Source organism: Manis javanica, chromosome 7, assembly GCF_040802235.1.
Source record: "Manis javanica isolate MJ-LG chromosome 7, MJ_LKY, whole genome shotgun sequence".
NCBI classification, from domain to species: domain Eukaryota; kingdom Metazoa; phylum Chordata; class Mammalia; order Pholidota; family Manidae; genus Manis; species Manis javanica.
Genome location: NC_133162.1, coordinates 47,195,145 through 47,220,405, shown reverse-complemented (window position 1 = coordinate 47,220,405; position 25,261 = coordinate 47,195,145). Strand labels below are relative to the sequence as shown.

General features: G+C 34.6%; 1 protein-coding gene and 1 non-coding gene across 2 annotated transcripts in view; one reads left to right on the top strand and one right to left on the bottom strand.

Moving 5' to 3' along the window:
* CCAR1 (cell division cycle and apoptosis regulator 1) overlaps positions 1 to 21,950 on the top strand; it is a 59,433-nt gene extending 37,483 nt beyond the window's left edge. Inside the window, exons 17-25 of the mRNA XM_017661713.3 lie at positions 9,445 to 9,636; positions 12,430 to 12,669; positions 13,076 to 13,187; positions 17,965 to 18,047; positions 18,369 to 18,515; positions 19,223 to 19,343; positions 19,577 to 19,762; positions 20,276 to 20,481; positions 21,127 to 21,950. Of these exons, the coding sequence (XP_017517202.1) occupies positions 9,445 to 9,636; positions 12,430 to 12,669; positions 13,076 to 13,187; positions 17,965 to 18,047; positions 18,369 to 18,515; positions 19,223 to 19,343; positions 19,577 to 19,762; positions 20,276 to 20,481; positions 21,127 to 21,186 (1,347 nt within the window). The 3' untranslated portion in view covers positions 21,187 to 21,950. The remainder of the gene's footprint in view (positions 1 to 9,444; positions 9,637 to 12,429; positions 12,670 to 13,075; positions 13,188 to 17,964; positions 18,048 to 18,368; positions 18,516 to 19,222; positions 19,344 to 19,576; positions 19,763 to 20,275; positions 20,482 to 21,126) is intronic.
* On the bottom strand, positions 7,188 to 7,292 carry LOC118969242 (U6 spliceosomal RNA). The gene has a single exon (XR_005057188.1). It is a non-coding gene; the product is annotated as a U6 spliceosomal RNA (small nuclear RNA).
* Positions 21,951 to 25,261: the final 3,311 nt, after the last annotated feature.

Below are 25,261 nucleotides of genomic sequence, written 5' to 3'. Positions count from 1 at the left end.
ATTCCATTTGTCGTCTCTTCTACATCTAATTTGCTTTTAAATACCTCCATTGTATGTTTCACTTCAGATACAGAATTTATTGATGATTGAATCTCCATCTTAAATTCATCCCTGAGTTCTTGAGTATTTTTCTATACCTCCATGAGAATTTTTATGATTTTTATTTTAAACTCTCTTTCAGGGAGATTTGTGAGTTCAGTTTCATTTCGCCCTTTTTCTGGGGTTTGTGAGATTTTGGTCTGAACCAGGTTCCTTTGACTTTTCATAGTTCTATGTGGTGCCCTCTAGTGCTCAGAAGCTCTAGTCTCTGGAGCTGCTTAGCCCCTAAAGTGAGGTTTGGGGTCGTCGTGGAGTGGTGCTAGTGCCTGGGGGGAGGAAAGAGCTGTCCCCTGATTCCCAGCTGAAGTGCATGTCTCCAGTGTCAGAGCTGGTGGACCAAGCACACAGGTGTAAGCCTCTGTGCTTGGCGTCTCTAGCTGTTATAGGCGGGGCCTCTGTGGCTGGCCTGATGCCAGTACAGTGACTGCCAGTTTGTGAGCAGGTGCTGGCAGGCCAGGAGGAAGGTGCAGCAGGCTGTGTGTTACAGTGGGGGTCCTCTGAGCTGATTACGCAGTCAGTGGGATGGAGCTCCTGAAGCTCCTCAAAGTTCCCGACCTGCTGGGCCGAGTGTGCCCAGACAACTGTCCACCTATCCCTTCTCCTGTGTAGCAATTTCTATGCAAATCTTGCCCCTTCAGCAGCCCTCTTGGTGCTAGGAAACGTCTCAGACCACCAGCCTTTCCTTTGTCCCGGAGCAGCTGGATGTGGATTCCCATCCTCCACAAACGGCCAGAATCTCAGTTTCTCAAGCACTCCGCCTGTCCCAGCACCCCACTGCAACAACCTCTAGAGCACCACAGTATGTAGGTCTATGGTCCAAAGCAGACCTCTAGGGCTGGGTGTTCAGCAGTTCTAGGCTTCCATCCCCTCCCCGCTTCATTTCTCTTCCTCCTTCCCTTGAGCTGGGGTGGGGGAAGGGCTCAGGTCCCGCCAGATCAAGGCTTTTGTACGTTACCCTGTTTTGTGAGGTCTGCTCTGTTTGTGAGGTCTGTTTAGAGTCTAGTGCAGCCTTCTTTCTTGTTGCTCTTTTAGGGGTAGTTGCATTAACTGTAGTTTCACACAATATATGGTTTTGGGAGGAATACTCTTGTCTTCCCTCTCATGCCAACATCTTTAATTTCCTAGACCTTTCCTTCTAAAAACTCAGCCTTTTTTAGTTAAAACAGTTTTGCAAGTTTTGACAAATGCATATAGTCATGTACCCACCATCACAGTCAAGATATAAAGTCTTTCATCCCCCCAAAATCTCTTATACCTCTCTGTAAGCATTTTTTCCCTACCGTCACCTCCAGGACCCACTGACCCATTTTCCTGTGGTTTTACCTTTCCCATTTTATCATGTAAGGGACTAATAACCATTTTAGTCTGACTTCTTTAACTTGGTAGTGTATTAAATATTCACCCATTTCGCTTTGTTTATCAGTAATTTGTTCCTTTTTAATGCTGAATAGTATTCCATAGTATCATTGTTATCAGTTTATTCTCTACATGAGGTATTTGGGTTATTTCCAAATTACATATTTTTAATCCTCCCTTTTAAAAAATGAATAGTACATTTTTCATGTGTTTTGGATACAGAAACTGAAGAAACTTTAGTTGACAAACCCAGTAAGTTTAGAGATTGGATTGTGAGTTGTTTTTCCCAGAATTTTGCTGCTTCTAAAGCGATGTGTTTGATTGTATTTCAATCCTTAAGACAGAGATTGTTAATTCAGGCCATTTCATGCTTCAGTGTTATGTCCAATAATTGGATAACTCCTGGATGCATCAGCCTGTCGTGTTAAAACACCAGAACTTACACAAACATTGTAACATTTGTTTTTCTAATGTGATGTGTTGTAAACTACATCATTATCTATGAAGTATTCTTTTAGATTTTTTCTTGTATCATTGAAACACAATTTTATATTGGTTTTAACAACACAGTGGTTCAGCAGTTACACAAATTATTAAATCCTCACCCCTAGAAGCACAGTTACTATCAACATAGAAAGGTGTTATAGAATCATTGACTATATTCTCCATGCTGTACTACTACTATCCATGTAGCTAACTTATGATTGAGAATTCCTGTGCCCCTTTATTGCCCTTACCCTTCCCACTCACTGTAACCCCTCCCCCATGTCAAGCATCAGTCACTAATGTCCTTTTCTATGAAGTATTCTTGCTAAAATATTTTGTCTTAATCTAATTGTGAGAAAAGAGATAAATTTAGAATGTGAAAAAGTTTACAGAGGAACTTATCTGAACTTTTTTAAAAAGTCCATGTTTTCAAAGACAAAAGAAGAAAAATGACACAAATTAAAAGAGGTTAGTGAGGTGTGACAACTGAATGGACTGAGTGGAAACTTGACTGGCTCCTAGATAGAAAAAAAGCCATAAAGAATATTTCAGGGATAATTGGAGAAATTTGGTTATAGATATGGATGTGATATTAGATAATTACTAAAGCAGTGTTCAGAAGAGCTAATTCCCATCCTTCTTAAAGTATTCCAAAAAGTAAGAGGAGGGAATATTTTCCAAACTCACTCTGTGAGGCCAGCATCATTCTAATACCAAAATCAGACAAAGATATTACAGAAAAAGTAAATTATAGACCAATATACCTGATGAACATATATGCAGAAATCCTCAACATAATATTAGAAAACAGTACAGAAATACATCAAAAGGATCATCCATCATGACCAAGTGGGATTTATTCCAGGGATGCAAGTATGTTACCATATTGATAAGTCAGTAGCTGTGATGCATTCATTAACAAAAAAAAAAAGGGAGAAAAACCATATGATCTCAATAGATGCAGAAAAGCATTTGGCAGAATTTAATGTCCATGCATGATGATAACTCTCAACAAAACAGGTATAGAGGGAATGTACCTCAATATAAAAAAGGCCATAAATGACAAAGACACGGCTAACATCATACTCAGCAACAAAAAGCTGACAACTTTTCCTCTAAGATCAGGAACAAGACAAGGATATCCACTCTCACCACTTGATTCAACATAGTACTACAGGTCCTAGCCATGGCAGTCAGACAACACAGAGAGAAAAGGCATCCAGATTGGTAAGGAAGAAGTAAAGCTGTCACTGTTTGCAGATGACATGACACTATATACAGAGAAAATGCTAAAGACACAAAACTGTTATTACTAATAACTGAATTCAGCATAGTCATAGGTAAAAAAGTTAATACACAAATCTATTGTGTTCCTATATACTAACAACGATCTAGCAGAAAAATCAGAAGAACAATTCCAGTTTATTTACAGTTGGATCAAAGAGAATAAAATACCTAGGAATAAACCTAACCAAGCAGGTGAAAGGCTGGTACTCTGAGAACTGTAAGACACTCCTAAGAGAAAGAAGACACCAATAAATGGAAATCTGTCCTGTGCTCATGGATAGGAAGAATGAATATTGTCAAAATGGCTATCCTGCCCAAAGCAATTTACAGATTCAGTGCAATCCCTATCAAAACACTAACAGCATTTTTCAATAAACTAGAGCAAGTCATCCTAAAATTCATATGGAACCATGAAATATACCAATTAGCCAAAACAACCCTGAGAAAGAAAAACAAAACTGGGGGGGTTATGCTCCCCGACTTCAAGCTCCACTACAAAGCCACAGTAATCAAAACAGTATGGTATCAGCACAGAAACAGATTCATAGATTAATGGGACAGTATAGAGAGCCCAGATAAAAACCCATGCATATATGGTCAATTAATACATGATAAAGCAGCCATGAATATACAGTGGGGAAAAGAGAGTCTCTTCAATAATTGGTGGTTGGAAAACTGGACAGCTGCGTGCAAGAGAATGAAACTGGATTACTGTCTAACTCCATACACAGAAGTAAAAATGGATCAAAGACCTGAATGTAAGACATGAAACCATAAACCTCCAGAAGAAAACAGGCAAAAATCTCTTAAACAAAAGTATGAGCAATTCAATTTTTTTCTGGACACATCTCCCTGGGCAAGAAAAACAAAAAAGTAAACAAGTGGGACTATGTCAAAATCTGAAAGGGGTTAACATCAAAATACATAAAGAACTCATGGCTAAACACCAAAAGACAAATAACCCAGTTAAAAAACTGACAGAAAACTGAACAGCAATTTTTCCAAGGAAAAAATACAGAAGGCCAACAGGCACATGAAAGGATGCTCCATCTCACTAATCATCAGGGCAATGCAAATCAAAACCACAATGAGGTACCACCTCATACCGGTTAGGATGAACACTATCCAAAAGACAAGAAATAACAAGCATTGGCAAGGATGTGGAGAAAAGGGAACCCTCCTATGCTGTCAGTTGGAATGTAAATCGGTGCAGCCACTGTGGAAAGCGGTATAGAGGTTCCTCAAGAAACTGAAAGCAGAAATACCATGTACCCAGGAATTGTACTTCTAGGAATTTACTTGAAGAAAACAAAGTCCCTGATTTGAAAAGATACATGCAACCCTACATTTATCACTGCATTATTAAGAATAGCCAAGTTATGGAAACAGTCTAAGTGTTCACCAGTGGATGAATATTTAAAGATGTGGTACATATACATAATGTAATATTATTCAGCCATTAAAAAAAAACTTGTGCAATTTGCAACAACATGGATGGACCTAGAGGGTATTACACTAAGTGAAATGAGCCAGATGGAGAAAGACAAATAACATATGGTTTCCATTTATTTGTGGAATCCAAAAATAAAACAATGAACAAAATGAAAGTAGATTCATAGGCACTGAGAAGTAACTGTTGGTTACTATAGGGGAGGGGCTGAGGTGGGTGGATGGGGAGGGTGAGGAGAATAAAAGTGCACAAAAATTCTCAGTCATGTAAGTCATCTCATGGGGACGGTAATAACAGCATGGAGAACATAGCCAGTGATTCTGAAACATCTCCCAGTGTTGACAAATAGTAACAGTATTAGTGGGGGTGAGGATTTAATAATATGGTTAACTGTTGAACCACTGGGTTGTATACTTGAAACTAATAAAAGATTTGGTATCAACTACTATTCAATTAACAAAAAGGCACTGTTCAAAATATATAAAGAGCTCATGCACCTGAACAAACAAAAAGCAAATAATCCACTTAAAAAATGGGCAGTTCTCCAAAGAAGAAATTCAGATGGCCAACAGACACATGAAAGGATGCTCCATATTGCTAGTCATCAGAGAAATGCAAATTAAAACCACAATGAGGTATCACCTCACACCAGTAAGGATCGCCACCATCCAAAAGACAAACAACAACAAATGTTGGCAAGGTTGTGGAGAAAGGGGAAGCCTCCTACACTGCTAGTGGGAATGTAAATTAGTTCAACCATTGTGGAAAGCAATATGGAGGTTCCTCAAAAAGCTCAAAATAGAAATAACATTTGACCCAGGAATTCCACTTGTAGGAATTTACCCTAAGAATACAGCAGCCCAGTTTGAGAAAGACAGATGCACCCCTATGTTTATCGCAGCACTATTTACAGTAGCCAAGAAATGGAAGCATCAGTAGATGAATGGATAAAAAAGAGGTGGTACATATACACAATGGAATATTATTCATCTATAAGAAGAAAACAAATCCTATCATTTGCAACAACATGGATGGAGCTAGAGGGTATTATGCTCAGTGAAATAAGCCAGGCAGAGAAAGACAAGTACCAAATGATTTCACTCATCTGTGGAGTATAAGAACAAAGAAAACATTGAAGGAACAAAAGAGCAGCAGAATCACAGAACCCAAGAATGGACTAACAGTTACCAAAGGGAAAGGGACTGGGGAGGATGGGTGGGAAGGGAGGGATAAGGGGCAGGGGAAGAAAGGGAGCATTACAATTAGCATGTATAGTGTGGGGGGAGGCATGGGGAGGGCTGTGCAATACAGAGAAGACAAGTAGTGACTCTACAGCATCTTACTATGCTGATGGACAGTGAGTGTAATGGGGTTTGTTGGGGGGACTTGGTGAAGGGGGAGCCTAGTAAACATAATGTTCCTCATGTAATTGTAGATTAATGAAACCAAAAAAAAGGCACTGTTAAATTTCTTTAATGTAAAAATAGCCTGTGATTATGTAGAATTACCTTGTACTTAAGAGAAGCATGTACTCATGATTTCTTATTTTATTCAAAAGGTTATTTATGTTGATAGTGGAATTGTCTCATTTGGCCAGTGGAAGCCCTTTCAAGCTATCTTCTGTGCCCTTTACATGTCTTCATCATTTTTTATGGACTTCATTGTTTTACCAGCACAATGCCTTAGCTCTGGAATCAGCCATTTTCCCCAGGAAGCCCTGGTACCTTTTAGTGAAGGCTGATAATGTTGTTTAGAAGATGTAAATAACAAGATATACTCATTGTCATTGTTGTGCTTGTCCCACCCCTTCAGGGAAAAGAGCTATGGAAAACCTACATATGTATATTTACACTTACTACAATATCTTCTATGTATTAAAAGTCATGAGGGACTACTAATATGTACAATTCTGCTCCAGTGCTTAAATGGAGTTCATTCTGGTTTCTCCCTTTCCCAATATCTAACTCCTTTCTCCAATAATGAGAAACATTACTTCCACTGTACTTCATATGTTTGCTTACATATATTTGCCTACTTGCTCAGTTGTCCATCTCACTCCCTCTCCCACCTGGACACTGTCCCTACTCTGCTCCGACTCCCTGCCCTATGCTTTCTCTCTGTATAGATTCTCTCCTTGTTCCATTTGGGTTTCATTGCCTGGTGACAGGGCAGCTCATCTCCTCTGGTCCAGTGTAACATTCCCTCCCTGCCAGCCTCCATTGCCATTGTAGACAACTGCTTTGCTTGGAGAGACTGCTTTAGAGCTAAATTGCTCGGGATAAAGAGAGTAGAAAGAGAAGGCAAAGAAGAGCCAGTCAGTTTGTACTTTTTTGATGTTAACAACCATTGATGCTCAAATCCATCGACTCATTGGAGTTGAAAAATGGTGATATTATTAATACTTATCATTTTCTTTTCATATATTCCACTCATTTGCTATTTGGTTGCTCAGTGTTACAGTTTTACGTATTGGTAAATTTGTACAGAAGGCAGGATCAGTGCTTGATATAAAAAAATTGTATAAACACATTTCATGAATATGCATCATCCTTGTATAAGGCCCATGCCTCTTCTCTGTATTGTTCTAATTTTAATATATGTGCTGCTGAAGCAAGCAGTTTTCTTTCTGTTCATCCAGTTTTTAAGATAATGAATTGATTTTCTTCCATCTTCAGTGGCTACCTGTTTGAAATGACATTATGAATCTGGGATGTGAACATTATTTGATAGGTTTCAGTTCTTCGCAGTTTTTACCCTTACTGAAGTTCAAATTATCCCTTTTGCCAGTGGGTAGGAATATAAATATAGATACACAATATTAATACAATATTAATAGTACCACAACCACCATTATTGCTGAAATTAGTTTTTAAAAATTTGCATTTCCTATCCTTATTTTCCCTCCATTGTTTTTGTTGTACTGTAAATACACCATCCTAGCATGTAGCATTATGTATTGTACTCTCTTTTAAACCTCATTTAATCTTGTTCCTATAAGTATGTATCTAGTGTCTTTTTTCACTGTCTTTGAAGCTCATCTCTAATAGATTTCTCAGAGCTCTCATTAGTAATAAGTTCTTGTATGTTGATAAGTTAAATATACCCTTATATTTAAAGTCAGTTTTGTTGAATATAAACTTTTTGGCTCACCTTTATTTTCCTTGTCCTCTCTTCTCACATAGAATAATGTTTTCAAGGTTCATCCATGTTGTATGCATGTATCAGAACTTCATTTCTTTTTAAGGCTGAATAATATCCCAAAGTATGTGTATACCACACTTTGTTTATCCATTCATCTGTTGACAGTCACTTGAGTTGTTTTTACCTTTTGGCTAATGTGAATAATAACACTGTGAACAGGCAATGGTATTTTTTCTGTTCCCTTTGTTATGTTTAAGGAATCCTTTTATTCATATTGAAGTCTTTAACTTCCTCAATATTAATCCTTTTTCTTGAATCCTTCATTTCTTTTTGATTTTTAATTTTTCCCCATTGCCTTCTTTCTTAGGGTATTATCATTTGAGTTTTTTTGCTTTTGGATTTCTTCTATTTTACTCTTAAATGTCTGACACTATTTTTTCTTTCTAATTGTTTTCTAAATTCTGTCACCTCTTTTTTTACTTTTAAAATTATTTGTGTTCTTGTAACATTTTTCTTAATATCTTTTAGCACACTTAAAATAATAAATTAATATTTTTATCTATCTTGTGACCATTTCTCTCTGGCCCACTTTCATTGTCTGGAGGGTTGTAATAATCCTTGTTCTTTTTTTGAAATAGTAACTTCCAATGGGACTTTACATCAATACTTTTCTGTTTCTTAGTTTATGTGAACTTAGTTTGCTTAAAATTTTACTAGAAGGAGGTTGCTTCAGATGGTTTTTTTAACTTAACAGAGATCTATGTTCTGTTGTTTTCTTGTTCTGCCAGAACAGGGTGGCTTGCTTTCTGAGATTTTTATCTCTATTGCCCTCTATCACTTTTTATCTGGACCTTCTCTTCACATGTCTCTATTGTCACTGTCCTGATCGCTATTGATTTTACTCCCCAGAAGTTTCTTCTCATTGTGGGGCCCTACACTGGAAGGGTGCCCTGATAAATCAGCTTTGCAAATTCAAAGTGGTAGAATGTTTCTGTACCCCTTGTACTCACTATTTTTGGGGATAAAACCTTGCCTACTTTCAGCTGCTATTCTTAAGTTGACCTGCTACAGTTTCTAGTGTCTATTGACTGTTCTGTAGTTTTCCTATTTTTAGATTCATCAGACAACCCATTCCTTCCTTCTGCTTTCCTTTGACAGAGATGCCAGTAACACGCATATCTTTTGGCTCTTGTGGCTTCTTCCCATCTCCTTGTATATTGGGCTTTGTAGGGATACCTTGTCACTGAGTTTTGCTGTGAATATGCATGGATTTTATCTTTGGTATTTAGATTATTGTCTCTTTAATGTGGTCATGAAATCCAAAAACTATGCTACCATGACTTTTCCCCAGAATCCCCTAATTTATATAATGTTAATGTAGGTATTTTTATTCCCCTTTAGAAGGCAGTTAATTATGCTGGGAAATCCAGAAGAGAGAATTAGGAGCCATAAAAGCCACTGTCCTCTTTAGTAAATGTGAAGTTTCCTCCCTCCTCAGACTTTGTGGTTGATATACATTAAGGAGTCCTGGGAATTTTGCTCTTTTTCTTTGTATTCTGTACATTTGGTATAAATGCATACTCTTTATGGAGGTTTGACCATTATTTAAAATTTCAAATACGTAGGAAGAAGAAAGAAAGCGTCAAGAAGAAATGGAACGCCAGCGTCGGGAAAGACGGTATATTTTGCCTGATGAACCAGCCATCATTGTACATCCAAATTGGGCTGCAAAAAGTGGCAAGTTTGATTGTAGCATCATGTCTTTGAGTGTACTTTTGGACTACAGATTAGAGGATAATAAAGAACATTCATTTGAGGTAATGTTTTAAGTTTAAATTGGGATCCAAATAAGGTCCACACATTTTTATCATTTTGGTTGGCTAATATCTCTCTTAAATCTCTTTCAGTCCCTCTCTCATTGCTTTCATGTTTTGTTTTGTCCTTGCAATTTATTTTTTGGGGAAAAGACAATCAGGTGATTTTTTTTCCTACAGACTCACTCTTTCTGATTGTATTCCTGTGGTATGGTTTAAATGGTCCTCTGGTCTCTACATTTCCTGTAAATTGATGGTTGGATCTATAGTCTTAATCAGGCTTCAGGTTCATTTTTTTTTTTTCCAAAGACTTCTTCATAGGTAGTTGTTTGTTCTTTTATCAGGAGACACATGATGTATAATGTCTAATTGCCTCTCCTGGGAATGAGATAATGCTTTATTATTTATCTAGAATTAAAATATCATTTAACAGGATTAGAAATTTTACTTATGACTGATTGAGGTGTAAAATAAAATAATTGATGTTTATATTTTCAATACTAATCTATTTCTTTGTACTGTTATTTCAGAGCAGCTTTAAACCCTGTATAGTTTGTCATTTTTAAAGACAATTGGGGACTTTTATCCTATATAAATGATTGACTCATTTTTTTACTCTTTTTTAAATAAAACAATGTAAAATATCCCAATATTAATTTTGTAATAGCCACTGTAAAATTATAATTGTGTTCAATTATTATATCTTACATATCTCTCAATGTTTTATTTTATAAATTATATTGGATAAATCAGTCATACTTGATGTTAAGTCTGAAATGTTAAGATGAAAATGGGATAAGGAAGTGAGTGAAATAGTCAAGGGAGGGTAAAGAGTCACAACATACCAATTACAAATTAGTCATGGGAATGACGCATAGGGAATATAGTCAGTAATATATCTCTATATGTTAACAGATAGTAACTATGCTTAAGAATGAGCATTTAATAATGTAGGTAACTGTCAAATCACCATGTTATGCACATGAAACCAACATATTGTGTATCAGCTATACTTCAGTTAAAGATGAAGATGAAGTACTTAGACTAGTCTGAGACAAACAGGTACAGAGGTTTCCTGAGGCACAATTATAAAACACAAAGCACCTGCTTTTCATTTTGGTATGAAATATGTTGCAAATACTAAAATACTTAAAATTTTTGGTACATTAATAATTCTAGTAAGCCAGTATCCTTAAACATATTGTATATTACATCATTTTATTTTTATTACCAGTTATAAATTTAGCTCTTAATAGTGACTTCCATGAAGTAATCTTTCAGGAAATAAGTAAATTTTAAAAAGTAGTCTCTGGTTTTACTTATAGCATATAAACTATATACTGTATCTAACCAGTGTTGTAAGAGGGTCTCATCAATAATGCTACTCTAGTGGAAAAAAAGCAATTTGCAAAACAGCCCTTTGCTAGGAAAATTAACCTTTATCTCCCTCCCCACCTAACATATCCTTTGGTTAATTTCCTTTTAATCTATCATTGGAATGCAGAAGTCATATTACTACATGAATTCAAAAGAAATTAATCTGTAACTAAGAAAAACATATCATAAAATTATATATCTCTAGCTGATTTATATTAATAATGCTAGTTGTATATCTCTGTCTTTGAATGCTTATAGATGAAAAGGTAGGTAGATTTAATTCTGCTGTTCTTGTTACTCTTCTAGGCTTCTTCCAATCTAATACATTTTAATTACTGCTTTTTATTTTTAGGTAGTAAAAAATAGAAAACTAAGGAAAAGATATGCCTCTTGGCTATTTTACTTATACAAGTGGAGATATTGTTTATGTTATGGTTAAGAAAAAGTAGAGTTTTTGACATCTTAATGGTAATTCTACTGATAACAGATTTTTAAAAATTTGAAATGTATAAAGACTGGACATGAATTAAAGAAAAATAGATTATAAGATTAATTACCCTTTTAATACATTGTGTTATCCTTTATGATCAGGAAAATAGTCTGATTAAAGTATTTTACCAAATAACACTGAACAGATTGCCACAGATAACATATTTTAGAGCTGTGGTCAACCATTTCACATTCTAGACCCTTTTAATGTGTTGAAAGCAGTTAGCCATAAAAATTTAGTATATAATTTTAGGTTCATGAATATGTTTAAAGTCATTATCCATGGAACCTTGTATAGTAATAAGTAATAATAAATGCATGCTCCCTACTCAGAATTCGGAATTATTTTCCTCTGCCTGGAATGCTCTTCTAGTTACATATATGGATGGCTTCATTCCCTTAGCACCTTCAGGTCACTTGTAAAATGTCACCTGGTCAAAGAGTTCTTCTATGATTACACTCTTTGTTACTTTACTCTCTGTACATTTATGCTGCTTGTTTTCTCATAACTTGGTGTTGATTTGGTTATTCTATACTTTTCCCCACTGGATTGTTACCTTATGAGAGTCAGGATTTTTATATGTTTTATTCACTGCTGTGTCCACAATGCCTGGATCAATCCCTGATACATAATAGGCAGTTCATTAAAAATTTATTGAGTAAATGAATGAAAAGACTTTATCATGAAGATTGCTATATGATAATAATATATTTATTTTTTGTAATATTTATCCAAACTGTAGTATTTATATCTTCAGAAAAGTTTTTGAGGATTTTGAGACATCACTTGAGCTATCATTGACATCAATTATTATAACTCTTATTAGTGCATATTAATTGTTAGATGGGGCAAGCTATTATTTGGTTACTTTGCTGGATTAACTCAATATTTCTATTAAAGTTGGCTGGGTTACTTTTGTATCTTTATAGGTTTCATTGTTTGCAGAACTTTTCAATGAAATGCTTCAAAGAGATTTTGGTGTCAGAATATACAAATCATTATTATCTCTTCCTGAGAAAGAGGACAAAAAAGAAAAGGAAAAGAAAAGCAAAAAAGATGAGAGAAAAGATAAAAAAGAAGAAAGAGATGATGAAACTGATGAGCCAAAACCCAAAAGGAGAAAATCAGGCGATGATAAAGATAAAAAAGAAGATAAAGATGAAAGGAAGGTCTGTAATTATTTCCAAGACCATATATATATTTAAGTTTAAAGTGTACAGCCTGATGGTTTGATTTACATATATTGTGATTGGTAATTTATTCTTAAAATGTATGTCTCAAAGACAAGTAGTAACTCTGTAGCATCTTACTATGCTGATGGACAGTGACTGTAATGGTGTATGTGGTGGGGACCTGATACTAGGGAGAATGTAGTAACCACAGTGTTGCTCATGTGAAACCTGAGCATAAGATTGTATATCAGTAATACCTTAATTTAAAAAAAATGTATGTCTCAAGAAATTTATAATGTGATGCTATTTCAGTTAAGTTCAGTGGACTTAGTATTTTTTTGGTTTTAGTCATTTAATGTTTGGCAAGATATCTTGCTTAATTTTAAAGCATTTTAAATTACAGAAAGAAGATAAAAGAAAAGATGATTCTAAAGATGATGATGAAACTGAAGAAGATAATAATCAAGATGAATATGATCCAATGGAAGCAGAAGAAGCTGAGGATGAAGAAGATGGTATGATTCAAACTTACTGGTTTCTTCTTAGGATGACAAATACATTTATTTTTTGGTGACATTGTATCGTTAATATTTCATATTTATATGTCTATAATTTTGCTACTTTTTATTTTTTGGACAAAACAGTAAAATAGTTTCTAGTGAAAATCTGTTTATAAGTAATTGTTTTATTAATTTTTAGGTGAGAGGATTGTTACATGTTTGTTTTTAATTATATCCCATATATATAATTAATAGTCACTCAACTTGAGGAGAAAACTTTCCCTGAACATGGTCCCCTTTCTTTCCTAGAATGTAATCTTCTTTAGAAAACTAATTTTGATGTTTAAAAAATTTTTTAATATCATACATGCAAGAGTATATATACTAAAAAATTACTAATATTATACATGCAAGAGTACAAAGGCTAATAATAATAAGCGCCTGTGTACCTGTCATTCAAGTTTTAAAAAGTTTTTACACAGAGGAATAATATTCAGATACAGTAGGTTTCCTGACTGGTCACAGATGCCAGCCATTTAAGTACCTGTAAAGTGCCACTAGGTACCTGTCAATCTCTGCATAGATGTGGGACTATTTTTAAAAAATCTGTTTCTGACATGAGAAAAATCATATAAAATATTTTTTTAAATAGTACTCAGACACCCTATATCTAACAGTTGATTCAGTCAATATTTTGTGTGGAGTTGTCTATTTGTGTTTCTGATTCATTTGAAAATAGGAATTCTTCAGCTTTCCTAAGAAAAGACTCTTAACCACAGTTCCATAATCACACCTAAGAAAAAATTAATAGTGTCATATGCCATCTATTAATGCCATCTAATGCCTAGTCTTAATTGTCCTGATAACCTTAATAGCAATAATGTATAATAAGCATTTTATAATATTCATGTATCTTAATTACCTGATTTGCTCGGTGAAGATTAACCTTTTTACAGTCCCATTTTTTTCTCTCCCTTCCTGCCAGTGTTATTTTATCAATTCTTTAGTTAAATCACTAAACAGTGTTCTCATTATTTTGTCTACATCAGAATGTCCTAGCTCCCAACCGTTAATTGTCTTTTTTATTCTTTTCTACTGCGTGACTGTCTTGGTAGTCTCATCCATTTGCTCGGCTTTAAATATTATCTTTATACCAGCAATTCTCAAACTTGTATCACATCAGACCTCTCTCATTCTCCCATATCAACTGCTGCTTGACATCTCCCCTTATGTTCTCTGACTTTTCAAAATGAATATATCTGAAACTGAACTCCTGCTTTCCCCCTTTACCAACAAGAAAACAAAATCTTCCACCCTCAGCCTTCCCCATTCCCAAACTCATTTGATGGCAACTCCATCCTTGTCACTCAAGCTGAAATCTGAGTCATCCTTAACTCCTTACTTTTTGTCACATCCCATTTCCAATTTATCAGGAAGTCATACTGTCTCTGTCTTCAAAACATAATCAGAATCAGACCATTTCTCACAAGTTTGTGATCTGTCCCTAATCCAAGCCATGTTGTGGTCTTTTGCCTGAATTATTTTAGTAACCTCCTAACTAGTCTTCTTTCTTTATCTTTTCTCCTCAGTAGTGTCTTCTCAATTCAGTTGCTAGAATAACTTTCAAGTCATTTCATTCTTTTGTTCAAATTCTTATTGTGGCTCTCCATTTCACTCTGTGAAAAAAGCCTTGTGTTTACAATGACCTCCAAGACCTTACCACATCAAGTTTCTAATTTCATCTCTTAACCACTTTTTCCACAAGCTCATTGTACCTAAGACACCCTGGCTTCCTTGAATACATTATGTATGCTCCTATGTTAAGACTTTTGCATTGGCTGTTACTTCTCCCCGCAAACTCTTTTCCCCAAAATCCATTTTGCTAACTCCCCCACATCTGAAGTCTTAAACTTTGTCAGTGAAGCCTGCTCTATCCTATTTAAAATTGCAGTCCTCCCCAATAATACACACTCTTAATCCCTTTACAGCATGTCTACTTACAGAATTTATAACTTATTCTACTGTACTGTTCACTTATTGTGTCTTCCTCTCACTTGAATATAAACATTTTTTAATAAATATCTTAAACTTGAAAGCCAAATAAGATGGCAGAATTTTAATTCATTTTGGTTTCTCTAGTGTTTCTAATTGCTGCTTGCTTATGTTATAGCTTCTTTTTTTCCCATACTTTATATCTCATTATTCTGTCAGGTTTCCAGAAGATCACTCTCTTTCCAATGTAAAAGTAGAATTGGTGGTTTAGAAACAGTGAAAATACAGTGCCAGTTAATGTCTAAAGTGGTGTTGAGTCTTCTTAGTAATCAGAGAAGCAAGTAATAAGATCTATGTTTAGCCTATCAAATTGATGAAAATTAAGGTTTTAATAAAAGGTAAAATCAGTTTAACAAGGTTAAAGAAAAAAGTACTTAACTTTCATCACTCTTGGAGTCAGTTTAAATTGTAAAAATTTGGAAATGTGAATTAACCGTGCCCTTTAAAATACCAGCATGGATGTTCACTCCATAATAGTTTATAAAGCAAAAAATTAGGATAAGTCTTAATATTCAACATAGGGAATTATTAAATGCCTTTTGATACAGACATACAGTTAAATTCTGTGCAGCCATGAGAAAGATGTTGCAGGAGGATAGTGACATGGAAAAGGATTATGAAGTAATTTTTTTAGAAAGCAAGTTCCTTTAAGTGTATTTCATATGTATAGGTGTATGTGTGTGGAAATAAAGGGACATGATCACTGCCAAGATTTTAGTATATGTTTGTTTGATGGGATTTATTTTCTAAGGTGAGCAAGTATTACTGGGATATTTTTAAAATTATTTTTAAAATGTAAGTTCCAGGAGAAACAAAGTTTTAAAAGTAATAACTTTCAAGTTAAATACTCAAATAAGGTAGATCATGTCTATAAAGTGTGAATTAATGAAAGGAACCTTTGTGTAGTATATTAACAGTTCATTGAGATGCCACAAAACTCATCCATTAAGTACACAATTTAATAATTCCTAGTAACTTTATAGAATTGTAAAACCACCACAACCCACTTTTAGAACATCTACTTATTTCATTTTTTAAATAACAGCTTTATTGAGGCATCATTCACATAACCATACAATTCACCCATTTAAAAATATACAACTCAGTGGTTTTTAATATATTCAGAGTTGAATATATTAACTATCACCACAGTCAGTTTTGGAACATTTTACCTTAAAAAGAAATCCTGAACTCATTAACAATCTCTCCCATTTCCTCCCAACTTCTTCACTCCTAGGCAACCATTACTTAGCATTCTGTCGCTATAGATGCTCTGGACATTTTATATAATGGTATCATACAATATGTGATATTTTGTGATGTTTTTTTCTTTTTACTTAGCATAATATTATCAAAGTTTGTGCATGTTTTAGCATGCTTTTAAATCTTCTCTATATTGTTACCTTTCAAATACAACTTTTCACCTAAAGCAGTCTTCCCCAGAGTATGCCAAGATATCAATTAGGTATTAAGCTTAATATAATTATATTGGAGCCAAATATATTTGGGAAACTTCAGTTAAGCAAAGGTTCTGCAGAATTTCTTACCTACTTATGTATATTGTGGATGTCCAAGAAGGGAATATACTACCAAATAATTATGAATATATATGCTCTGTAGTATCTCAAAAACTATTTTAACTCCTAGTATTTATTATATCTCAAAATATATTTTGCCAGTAAACCATTTGTTACTCTGCACTTTGATGAAGAGCCATTTGAGAGAATCAAGAAATCTCTAGAACCGAAATTTGTCTTTTAGAATCATCAATAGACCATTAAATAAAAAGCTCTTTAATATTTGCATCTAAGTCGTGCAAGGATGATCTGTTAGTTCACTGCATCCACCATAAGAAGTATCTCAGGCTGGGTGGCTTAAACTAGAAATTTATTGTCTCATAGTTCTAGAGTTGGCAGGGTTGGTTTCTTCTGAAGGCTGTGGGGAAAGGCAGGCCTTCCTTGCCTTATCGATGGCCATCTTCTTCCTGTATCTTCACATTACCTGTCTCTGCATGTATGTGTCCACATTTCCCCTTTCTATAAAGACATCAATCACTGGATTAGAGCTCACCTTAATCACCTAATTTTAACTGGATTGCCTCTGTATAGGCCCTTTTCTCCAAATAAGGTAGTAGTTTGAGATATTTGGGATTAGGACCTAAATATATGAGTTTTACAGGAATACAGATTTCAAGTCTTATCTTCCACAGTTGTTTTGTTTTTGAAGAATAATTTATCCAAGTCCCCATCTTTTATCATGGAGCACATATGTTAGTGTCACCAAGTCTGGTTATTAATACTGTTAAATCTTAAGTATCTTAACATCCCTATTGTATAGTTTTATTTTGCAGTAATATATTTGCAGTTCGTTTTACTGTATTGACTATTTCCTTTTAGCTGTTAGAAAATACACTTTCTCTGTTTTGCTTAGATTTCTGTTATAATTTTCAGTTTTATGTATAAAATTCATTCATTTTTTGAAATATGTCCTCCACATATTTACAGAATTAAGTCCTTTTATTTGATTCAATAAAGTCAAGTTTTTTCCTCACTCTAGTCTCTTAAGTTTGTTCTACTTCTTATTCTTTATAATTGTTCCTTATAAAATCCAAACTAATTTTATTCATATGATATTTCTTTGCTAGGAACTGGTTAGTAATAGGAAAGTATTGTTGATCTCTACAGTAATTAAAATCTCTGTATTAAAAAGTTTTCTTGCTGCTGTTATGTTTATTTTATAGATCGGGATGAGGAAGAAATAAACAAACGAGATGACAAAAGAGACATCACCAGGTACTGCAAGGAGAGACTCTCCAAGGATAAGGTATTTATTAAATATTGTATTGTTTATAATGTGATAATTTCCATTTCTTATATAATTTAAGCTTATTAAACATAACAAAGTCATGAAGTTTATTGATCCTTGTGTATCTGTATATCACCGCTCAGAGCAAAATTTAGTCAGGTGTGTTTTGGTATTTGTAGTTACCTCAGATAACTAGTATGTCTTACTTCTTTCTTCCATACACATAAAACCAGATGAGGCACAGATCTTTTCAGATTTTTATTATCATATGGACACAACCTCCATTTCTCAATTTTCAGGTGTAAAAATTGTATACTGTATTTTCTGCATTTTCTTTAGGAAAAAGAAAAGACTCAGATGATAACAGTTAACAGGGACCTGTTAATGGCATTTGTTTATTTTGATCAAAGCCATTGTGGTTACCTTCTTGAAAAGGATTTAGAAGAAATACTTTATACTCTTGGACTACATCTTTCTCGGGCTCAGGTAATCTATATTGTGAATATTTAAAGTGAAAATAATTTTTAAGTAGCTTTATCTTTTTAATCTCTGACTTTTTGAGATATCAAAGCAGTACAGGCTGATACTAATAGTCAAGAAATACTGAAATCTCTGAAGTAAGAAGAGTTAAAGTCCCCTCTAACTACACTCCCCTGGCCTAAATGTAAACATCTACAGTTTTTATGTAAGTAACTCACATACATATATGACAGTATCAGTTTTACAAACAATACATGAAATCATTCTATACATACTGATAGACAGCTTTTTCACCAAACAGTATATCATGTGCATTCTACCATGATAATGGAGACCTCTGTTCTTTTTGTGACTGCATGGTATTGCATGGTACAGATGTACCAGTTACCTTAACTAGTCTCAGTTGCTGGGTAGTTTACATTTTTTAGCTTTACTAACAATGTTGTAATAAATATCTTTATACATGTACTTTAATGTGTTGTGATAGTGTTTCTATCACTGTTAGATGTTTATTTAAATAAATTTTTACAAATGTAATTTGTATTTTAGGTTTATAGAGAAGAAAGTTAAAAGCATAAGTATTCTAATTGAGTGGGAGTGAATATCAGAGAAAACAGATGCCACAGATTTTATGTGAGAATTAGAACACAGCTGTTCAAGGACATTAAAAATTTATTTCCATCTTACTAATAATTTGTTTACTTCCATAACAGGTAAAGAAGCTTCTTAATAAAGTAGTGCTCCGTGAATCTTGTTTTTACCGGAAATTAACAGACACCTCAAAAGATGAAGAAAACCTTGAAGAATCAGAAGCATTGCAGGAAGATATGCTAGGTTTGAGTATATTATTTTAAGATCATGTAATTTTTAAACTGTGTAATATTAAGGAAGAGAAAAATAACTTAATAAAATAAGATAGTAACCACACTAGAGGAGGTGAGGATTTAATAATACAGGTAACTGTTGAACCACTGTGTTGTATATATGAAGCCAACATAAGATTGTATATCAACAATACTTAAAAAAAAGTAATAATAAAAATTAAAATGGTGTATTTTATATTATAGGAAATAGGTTGTTACTTCCAACACCAACAGTAAAACAGGAATCAAAGGATGTAGAAGAAAATGTTGGCCTTATTGTGTACAATGGTGCAATGGTAGATGTAGGAAGCCTCTTGCAAAAATTGGAAAAGAGTGAAAAAGTAAGAGCCGAAGTAGAGCAGAAGCTGCAGTTACTAGAAGAAAAAACTGGTAAGGAATAGCACTGGATGTGTCCGTTCTTTTAACACCCCTGTTGGGAGATATATTGTGTATGCATGTATATACATACCTATATACACACACATATCTATGCCTTGCATTTTAGTTTAAGCAAGTAATAAACCTTTATTTTTTACCGTTTCTATTAGTTATAAAATTGCTTAGATTTATAAGAATCTCAGGTCTTCATGTGCATTCTAGGTTCATTTGTTGTTCTTTTGCATCCTTATAGTCCTCCCCTAGTTGCACTTAATTTTAACCAGTTTCTTCTATTTCTCTAGTCTGTACAATCTAAAAAGGGAGTCTGAGTCCATAAGTAACACTTAGGTAAAACTTAATTTCAGTGAAATGAATATTGCAGTGTGCTTTATTGAAATTGACATTTATGACCATTTCAAGGAATTATATCTGCCTTTTATTTTCCTAGCTTAAATATTTTTAATATCAAAGTTCAACTGGAAATTTTAAGGGGTAAGATGGTGAGTTTTATTTATTTTTTAACAGATGAAGATGAGAAAACCATGTTAACTTTGGAGAATTCCAACAAAAACCTCTCCGGTGAACTCAGAGAAATTAAAAAGGACCTTAGTCAGTTGCAGGAAAACTTAAAGATTTCAGAAAACATGAAATTGCAGTTTGAAAACCAACTGAATAAGACAGTCAGAAACTTATCCACAGTAATGGATGAAATCCACACTGTTCTCAAGAAGGTTAGCAGTTTTTAATTATTTTCATAGTTTACTTCCAATTTTTAAATCTAATTCTGTTAACTTTAATGTTAATCTTTTAGTGGTTTTTCTAGGAGCAAATAATAGCATTCTATCCTTTATCAGATTTGTCAGAAACAATTCCCAAAAGATTGTCTTTTCCTAGTACTTAGTTGGGATGTCAACATCATTTATATGTGCAGACTTCTTAAAGCAAACTTTATTTGTATTTCTTTCAGAACCAGTGAGTTTGAACTTGAGGAAGATCATACATGCTTTTTTTAAACCCCATTTACTGTTGAGCAGGGTTGAGACATTAAGTGCCAAAGAGTTTATTAGTATTCTTTGTCACTTAAAAAATCTCTAGTAACTCAGTGTCATTGCACTAAACTCTAGTAACTGAGAGATCTTCCACATCCTGATTCTTACTCAGGGAACAAGAAGGAAAAATATCTACAGTCCGAGGAATATACTTTTGTAATTTCTAAGAACCTTTAATTTCTCAGGACTCAGATAGCTCTCTCAAATACTAGAAACCATTCTGCATAGAAATGAGAAATTTCTCTGATGGTCACCCCAGGGTCAATTTTCCAAAGTTATATATAAGAGAATCTAGTAAAACATACTTCTTTGTCTATTGTTTTATAGGATAATGTGAAGAATGAAGATAAAGATCAGAAATCCAAGGAGAATGGTGCAAGTGTATGATAAAATACATGCATTGATGAGGAATGGTGTTAAATAATGTAATATATAAAATCATGATACAAGAATGTTTGAAAGTGGTGCATGTTTGATTTTAGTAGTATAAATATATGTTCAATGATGTATAAAGTTTTATGATTGTGAGTCTCTGCTTTTGAAGATTGCTTGTAATTTCTGGTATTCAAACTATTAAACACTCCTTGAGTGAAATAATTTTTCATTGCAAAATGTTTTAGGATGAACTTTGTTATAGTTTTAACCCCAATAAAGTTCATCAGTTTGTGACATTAGTATTTAATTATCAAGTATCTTACTAAAATACCTAGAAAATTATTTTATTTATAGAATTATTAGTTTAAAAAGTTTTTTTAGTCATTTAAAATTTCAGTATAAATCATAAAATATCATGCTGCCTCATTTTTGCAAGTTTCTTAAACCACTTTTTTACTTGTCCTAAAAAATAATCCCCTCTAATTATCAGACTCTATAAACATTCATTAAGAAATTGATTTAGCTGAAAGACAGTACATCAAAAACTAAGAAGTAATAGTTACCATTGTTATTATATATGTTAGGCTTTACCTAAGACCAATAGTTGTGAAATTAATTGTTTTCACTTTCCCGGAATAGCACCTATGTTACTTTTAATTTTTTTTTTTTTTTTAAAGATGCAACACATAAAATGTACAGTTTAACACCAAGCCAGTAGATGTCAGTATGATGTCCTTAAGTTAAGCCTTCTCTAATTAAAAATAATTTTTTTATTAGTCTGTGTACTTTCTTCAGAATTTTAGTGGACACATAAGAGTGAAGTGTTAACTATTGAGTGAAAAAGGTAGGAAATGTGATAATACTCCAAGGAAGTGGTTCTCAACATGGGGTGAATTTGCCCCCAGACAGAAAAAAAAAGAAAAAACAATTTGCCCCCAGAGGACATTTTGCAATGTTTGGAGACATTTCTGCTTGTCACAACTGGATGAGTGCTACTGGCATCTCTCTTTGGTAGAGGCCAAGGATTTACTAAACACCCTACATGGCATAGGAAACCCCCTCAACAAAAAATTATCTAGCCCAAAATGTCAATAGTGCCCAGGTTGAAAAACTTGAGTCTGAAGGAACATAAGGTAAGGTCTTTCAAATAACACTAGTGAAAACTGAATTCCATTTTAACAGATACTTTTTCTGTATTTAAATAGCCCTTCCTGGAACATTTCACTATGATAGAAATACATGTTATATTAGGGTTTATGTTATTTCATTCTGCTTTATTTTGCTAAAATAAGCCAGGTGTTCAAATAGGTTCATATGAGAATATAAGTGCCATGTATGTAACACACACTTAAACTAAATGGAATCTGCACGGCTCTTACTAAGAAATAGATTAAAATACCTGAATTTCCAAGTTCTGTCTTAATTTGCTATTTCTGGTCTTATGGTTTATTGAACTCTGAAGTCAGATTAATGATTGATCCATAATTACACAGTTACTGTATAAATTTATCTCCATCTTTAAGGTAAGGTGAAACATTGTAAGGTACATTAAAGGTATTTTTCTCAAGGGAAAATCATGGGGATAAACTTTTAACTAAAAGAAAAGACTATAGTTCTTTAATAGAGTATGTTTTTAAATAAGAGAAGAGTTTTCAAAACAAAGTTCATTATAAATCAGAATAATGATGGGAAAATGAGAAAAGGTATAAGTCTGCATTATATTATTACAGGTGAATTCACAAAATATTTCATTGGAGGTGGAAAGTGAGATAGATGATTAAGCTACAAAAAGTTATATACAGGAGGAACCAAGATGGTGGCGTGAGCAGAGCAGTGGAAATCTCCCAAAACCATATGTATTTTTGAAAATACATTTTCAATGTATTTTCATCTGTAAATACATCTGTCCTAAATATTTTCAAATATTTAGGACAGATACAACTATTCCTAAAAGAGAGACCAGAGGATACAGTACAACAGCAAGGCTCCATCTACATCTGCAAGAACTTGGCACCTCACAAAGTGGGTAATATACAAGCTGTGGCCAGGTGGGACCCGAGCACTTCCCCCACCCCAACTCCCCGGCAGGAGGAGAGGAGTCAGAGTGGGGAGGGAGTGTAAGTGCAGGACTGCTAAATACCCAGCCCTAGTGATCCGCACTTTAAGCGTAGACACACATTGCATGGTGTACTGGATATCAGGGAAATGGAAAAGTAACATCGGCGAGCGGGTCCCCACAGTCGGCTCCCCTGGGACAAAAGAAAAGCGAGTGCTTTTTGAAAGTCTTAAAGGGACAGGGGCCTAACAGCTGGATGGAATCGGCCCAGCAGGTTGGGAGTCCTGAGGAACTCCAGGTGCCCCAGCCCCCTGGGAGGCAACACAGCTCTGAAGCCCCTCACAGCAATAAGCAGCCTGCCATTCATTCCCACTCAGGCATGGCCCTACTACAGGGGCCGAGCAGCCTGAGAGTGGGACGCCATTCTCGCAAGAGAGCACACCCAGCGTGCCTGCCTCTCCCTGCAGGGCTCTGGGCTGCCTTGAGGACTGCTCCCAGTGTGCGGGGAACTAACACAGGCAGCAGAGAGGGGCAGGGCGACCAGCAAGTAGGAAGTGATGTCATTCTCCAAGCTGACACAAGCGCCACATGCCTACAACTACCTCTGTTGCCATGAAAAGGCAGAAGAATTTTGTCCAGTCCAGAATCACCCAGACAACCCCCGAGAGAGGAGGGCCTGGGAAGACAGATATAACCATCTTCCTGAAAAAGAATTCAAAATAAAGGTCATAATCATGCTGATGGACCTGCAGAGAAATATACAAAGCTAAAGGATCAAGTTAGGAGGAAGAATACAGATATAAAACAGTCTCTGGAAGGACTTAAGAACAGACTGGAAGAGGTGCAAGAGACCATTAATGGAATAGAAATCAGAGAACAGGAATACAGAGAAGCTGAGGCAGAGAGAGAGAAAAGGATCTCCAGGAATGAAAGAATATTAAGAGAACTGTGTGACCAATCCAAACAGAACAATATTCGCATTATAGGGGAAGAAGAGAGAGAAAAAGGGATAGAAAGTGTCTTTGAAGAAATAATTGCTGAGAATTTCCCCAAACTGGGGAAGTAAATAGTCTCTCAGACCATGGAAGCCCACAGATATCCCAACACAAGGGACCCAAGGAGGACAACACCAAGACATATAATAATTAAAATGGCAAAGATCAAAGACAAGGACAGCGTATTAAAGGCAGAGAGAGAAAAAATGTCACCTATAAAGGAAAACCCATCAGGTTATCATCAGACTTCTCAGCAGAAACCTTACATGCCAGAAGAGAATGGCATGATACATTTAATGCAATGAAACACAAGGGGCTTCAACCAAGAATAATGTATCCAGCATGATTATCATTTAAATATGAAGGAGGGATTAAGCAAATCCCAGACAAGCAAAAGTTGAAGGAATTTGCCTTCCCAAACCACCTCTACAGGATATTTTAAAGGGACTGCTCTAGATGGAAGCACTCCTAAGGCAAAATACATGTCACCAGAGAAAATAAAACACACCAAAGAAAGCAGACCAACCAAATACTAACTAAAGGCAAAAAAGTAAAATCAACTATTCACAAAGCAGTCAAAGGAAATACAAAAGAGTACAGAATAAAACACCTAACATATAAAGAATGGAGGAGAAGGATTAAGAAGGGAGAAAAATAATCATCAGACTATGTTTATAATAGCTTAATAAGTAAGTTAGATGGTTAGATAGTAAAGAAGCTACTCTTTTTGGTAACCATGAATCTAAAGCCTACAATGGCAGTAAGTACCCATCTTTCAATAATCGCCCTAAATGTAAATGGACTGAATGCACCAATCAAAAGACACCAAATAATAGAATGGATGAGAAAGCAAGACCCATCTATATATTGCTTACAAGAGACTCACCTCAAACTCAAAGACATACACAGACTAAAAGTGAAAGGATGGAAAAACATATTTCATGCAAAAAATAGGGAGAAAAAAGCAGGTGTTGCAGTACTAGTATCAGACAAAATAGACTTCAAAATGAAGAAAGTAACAAGAGATAAAGAAGTA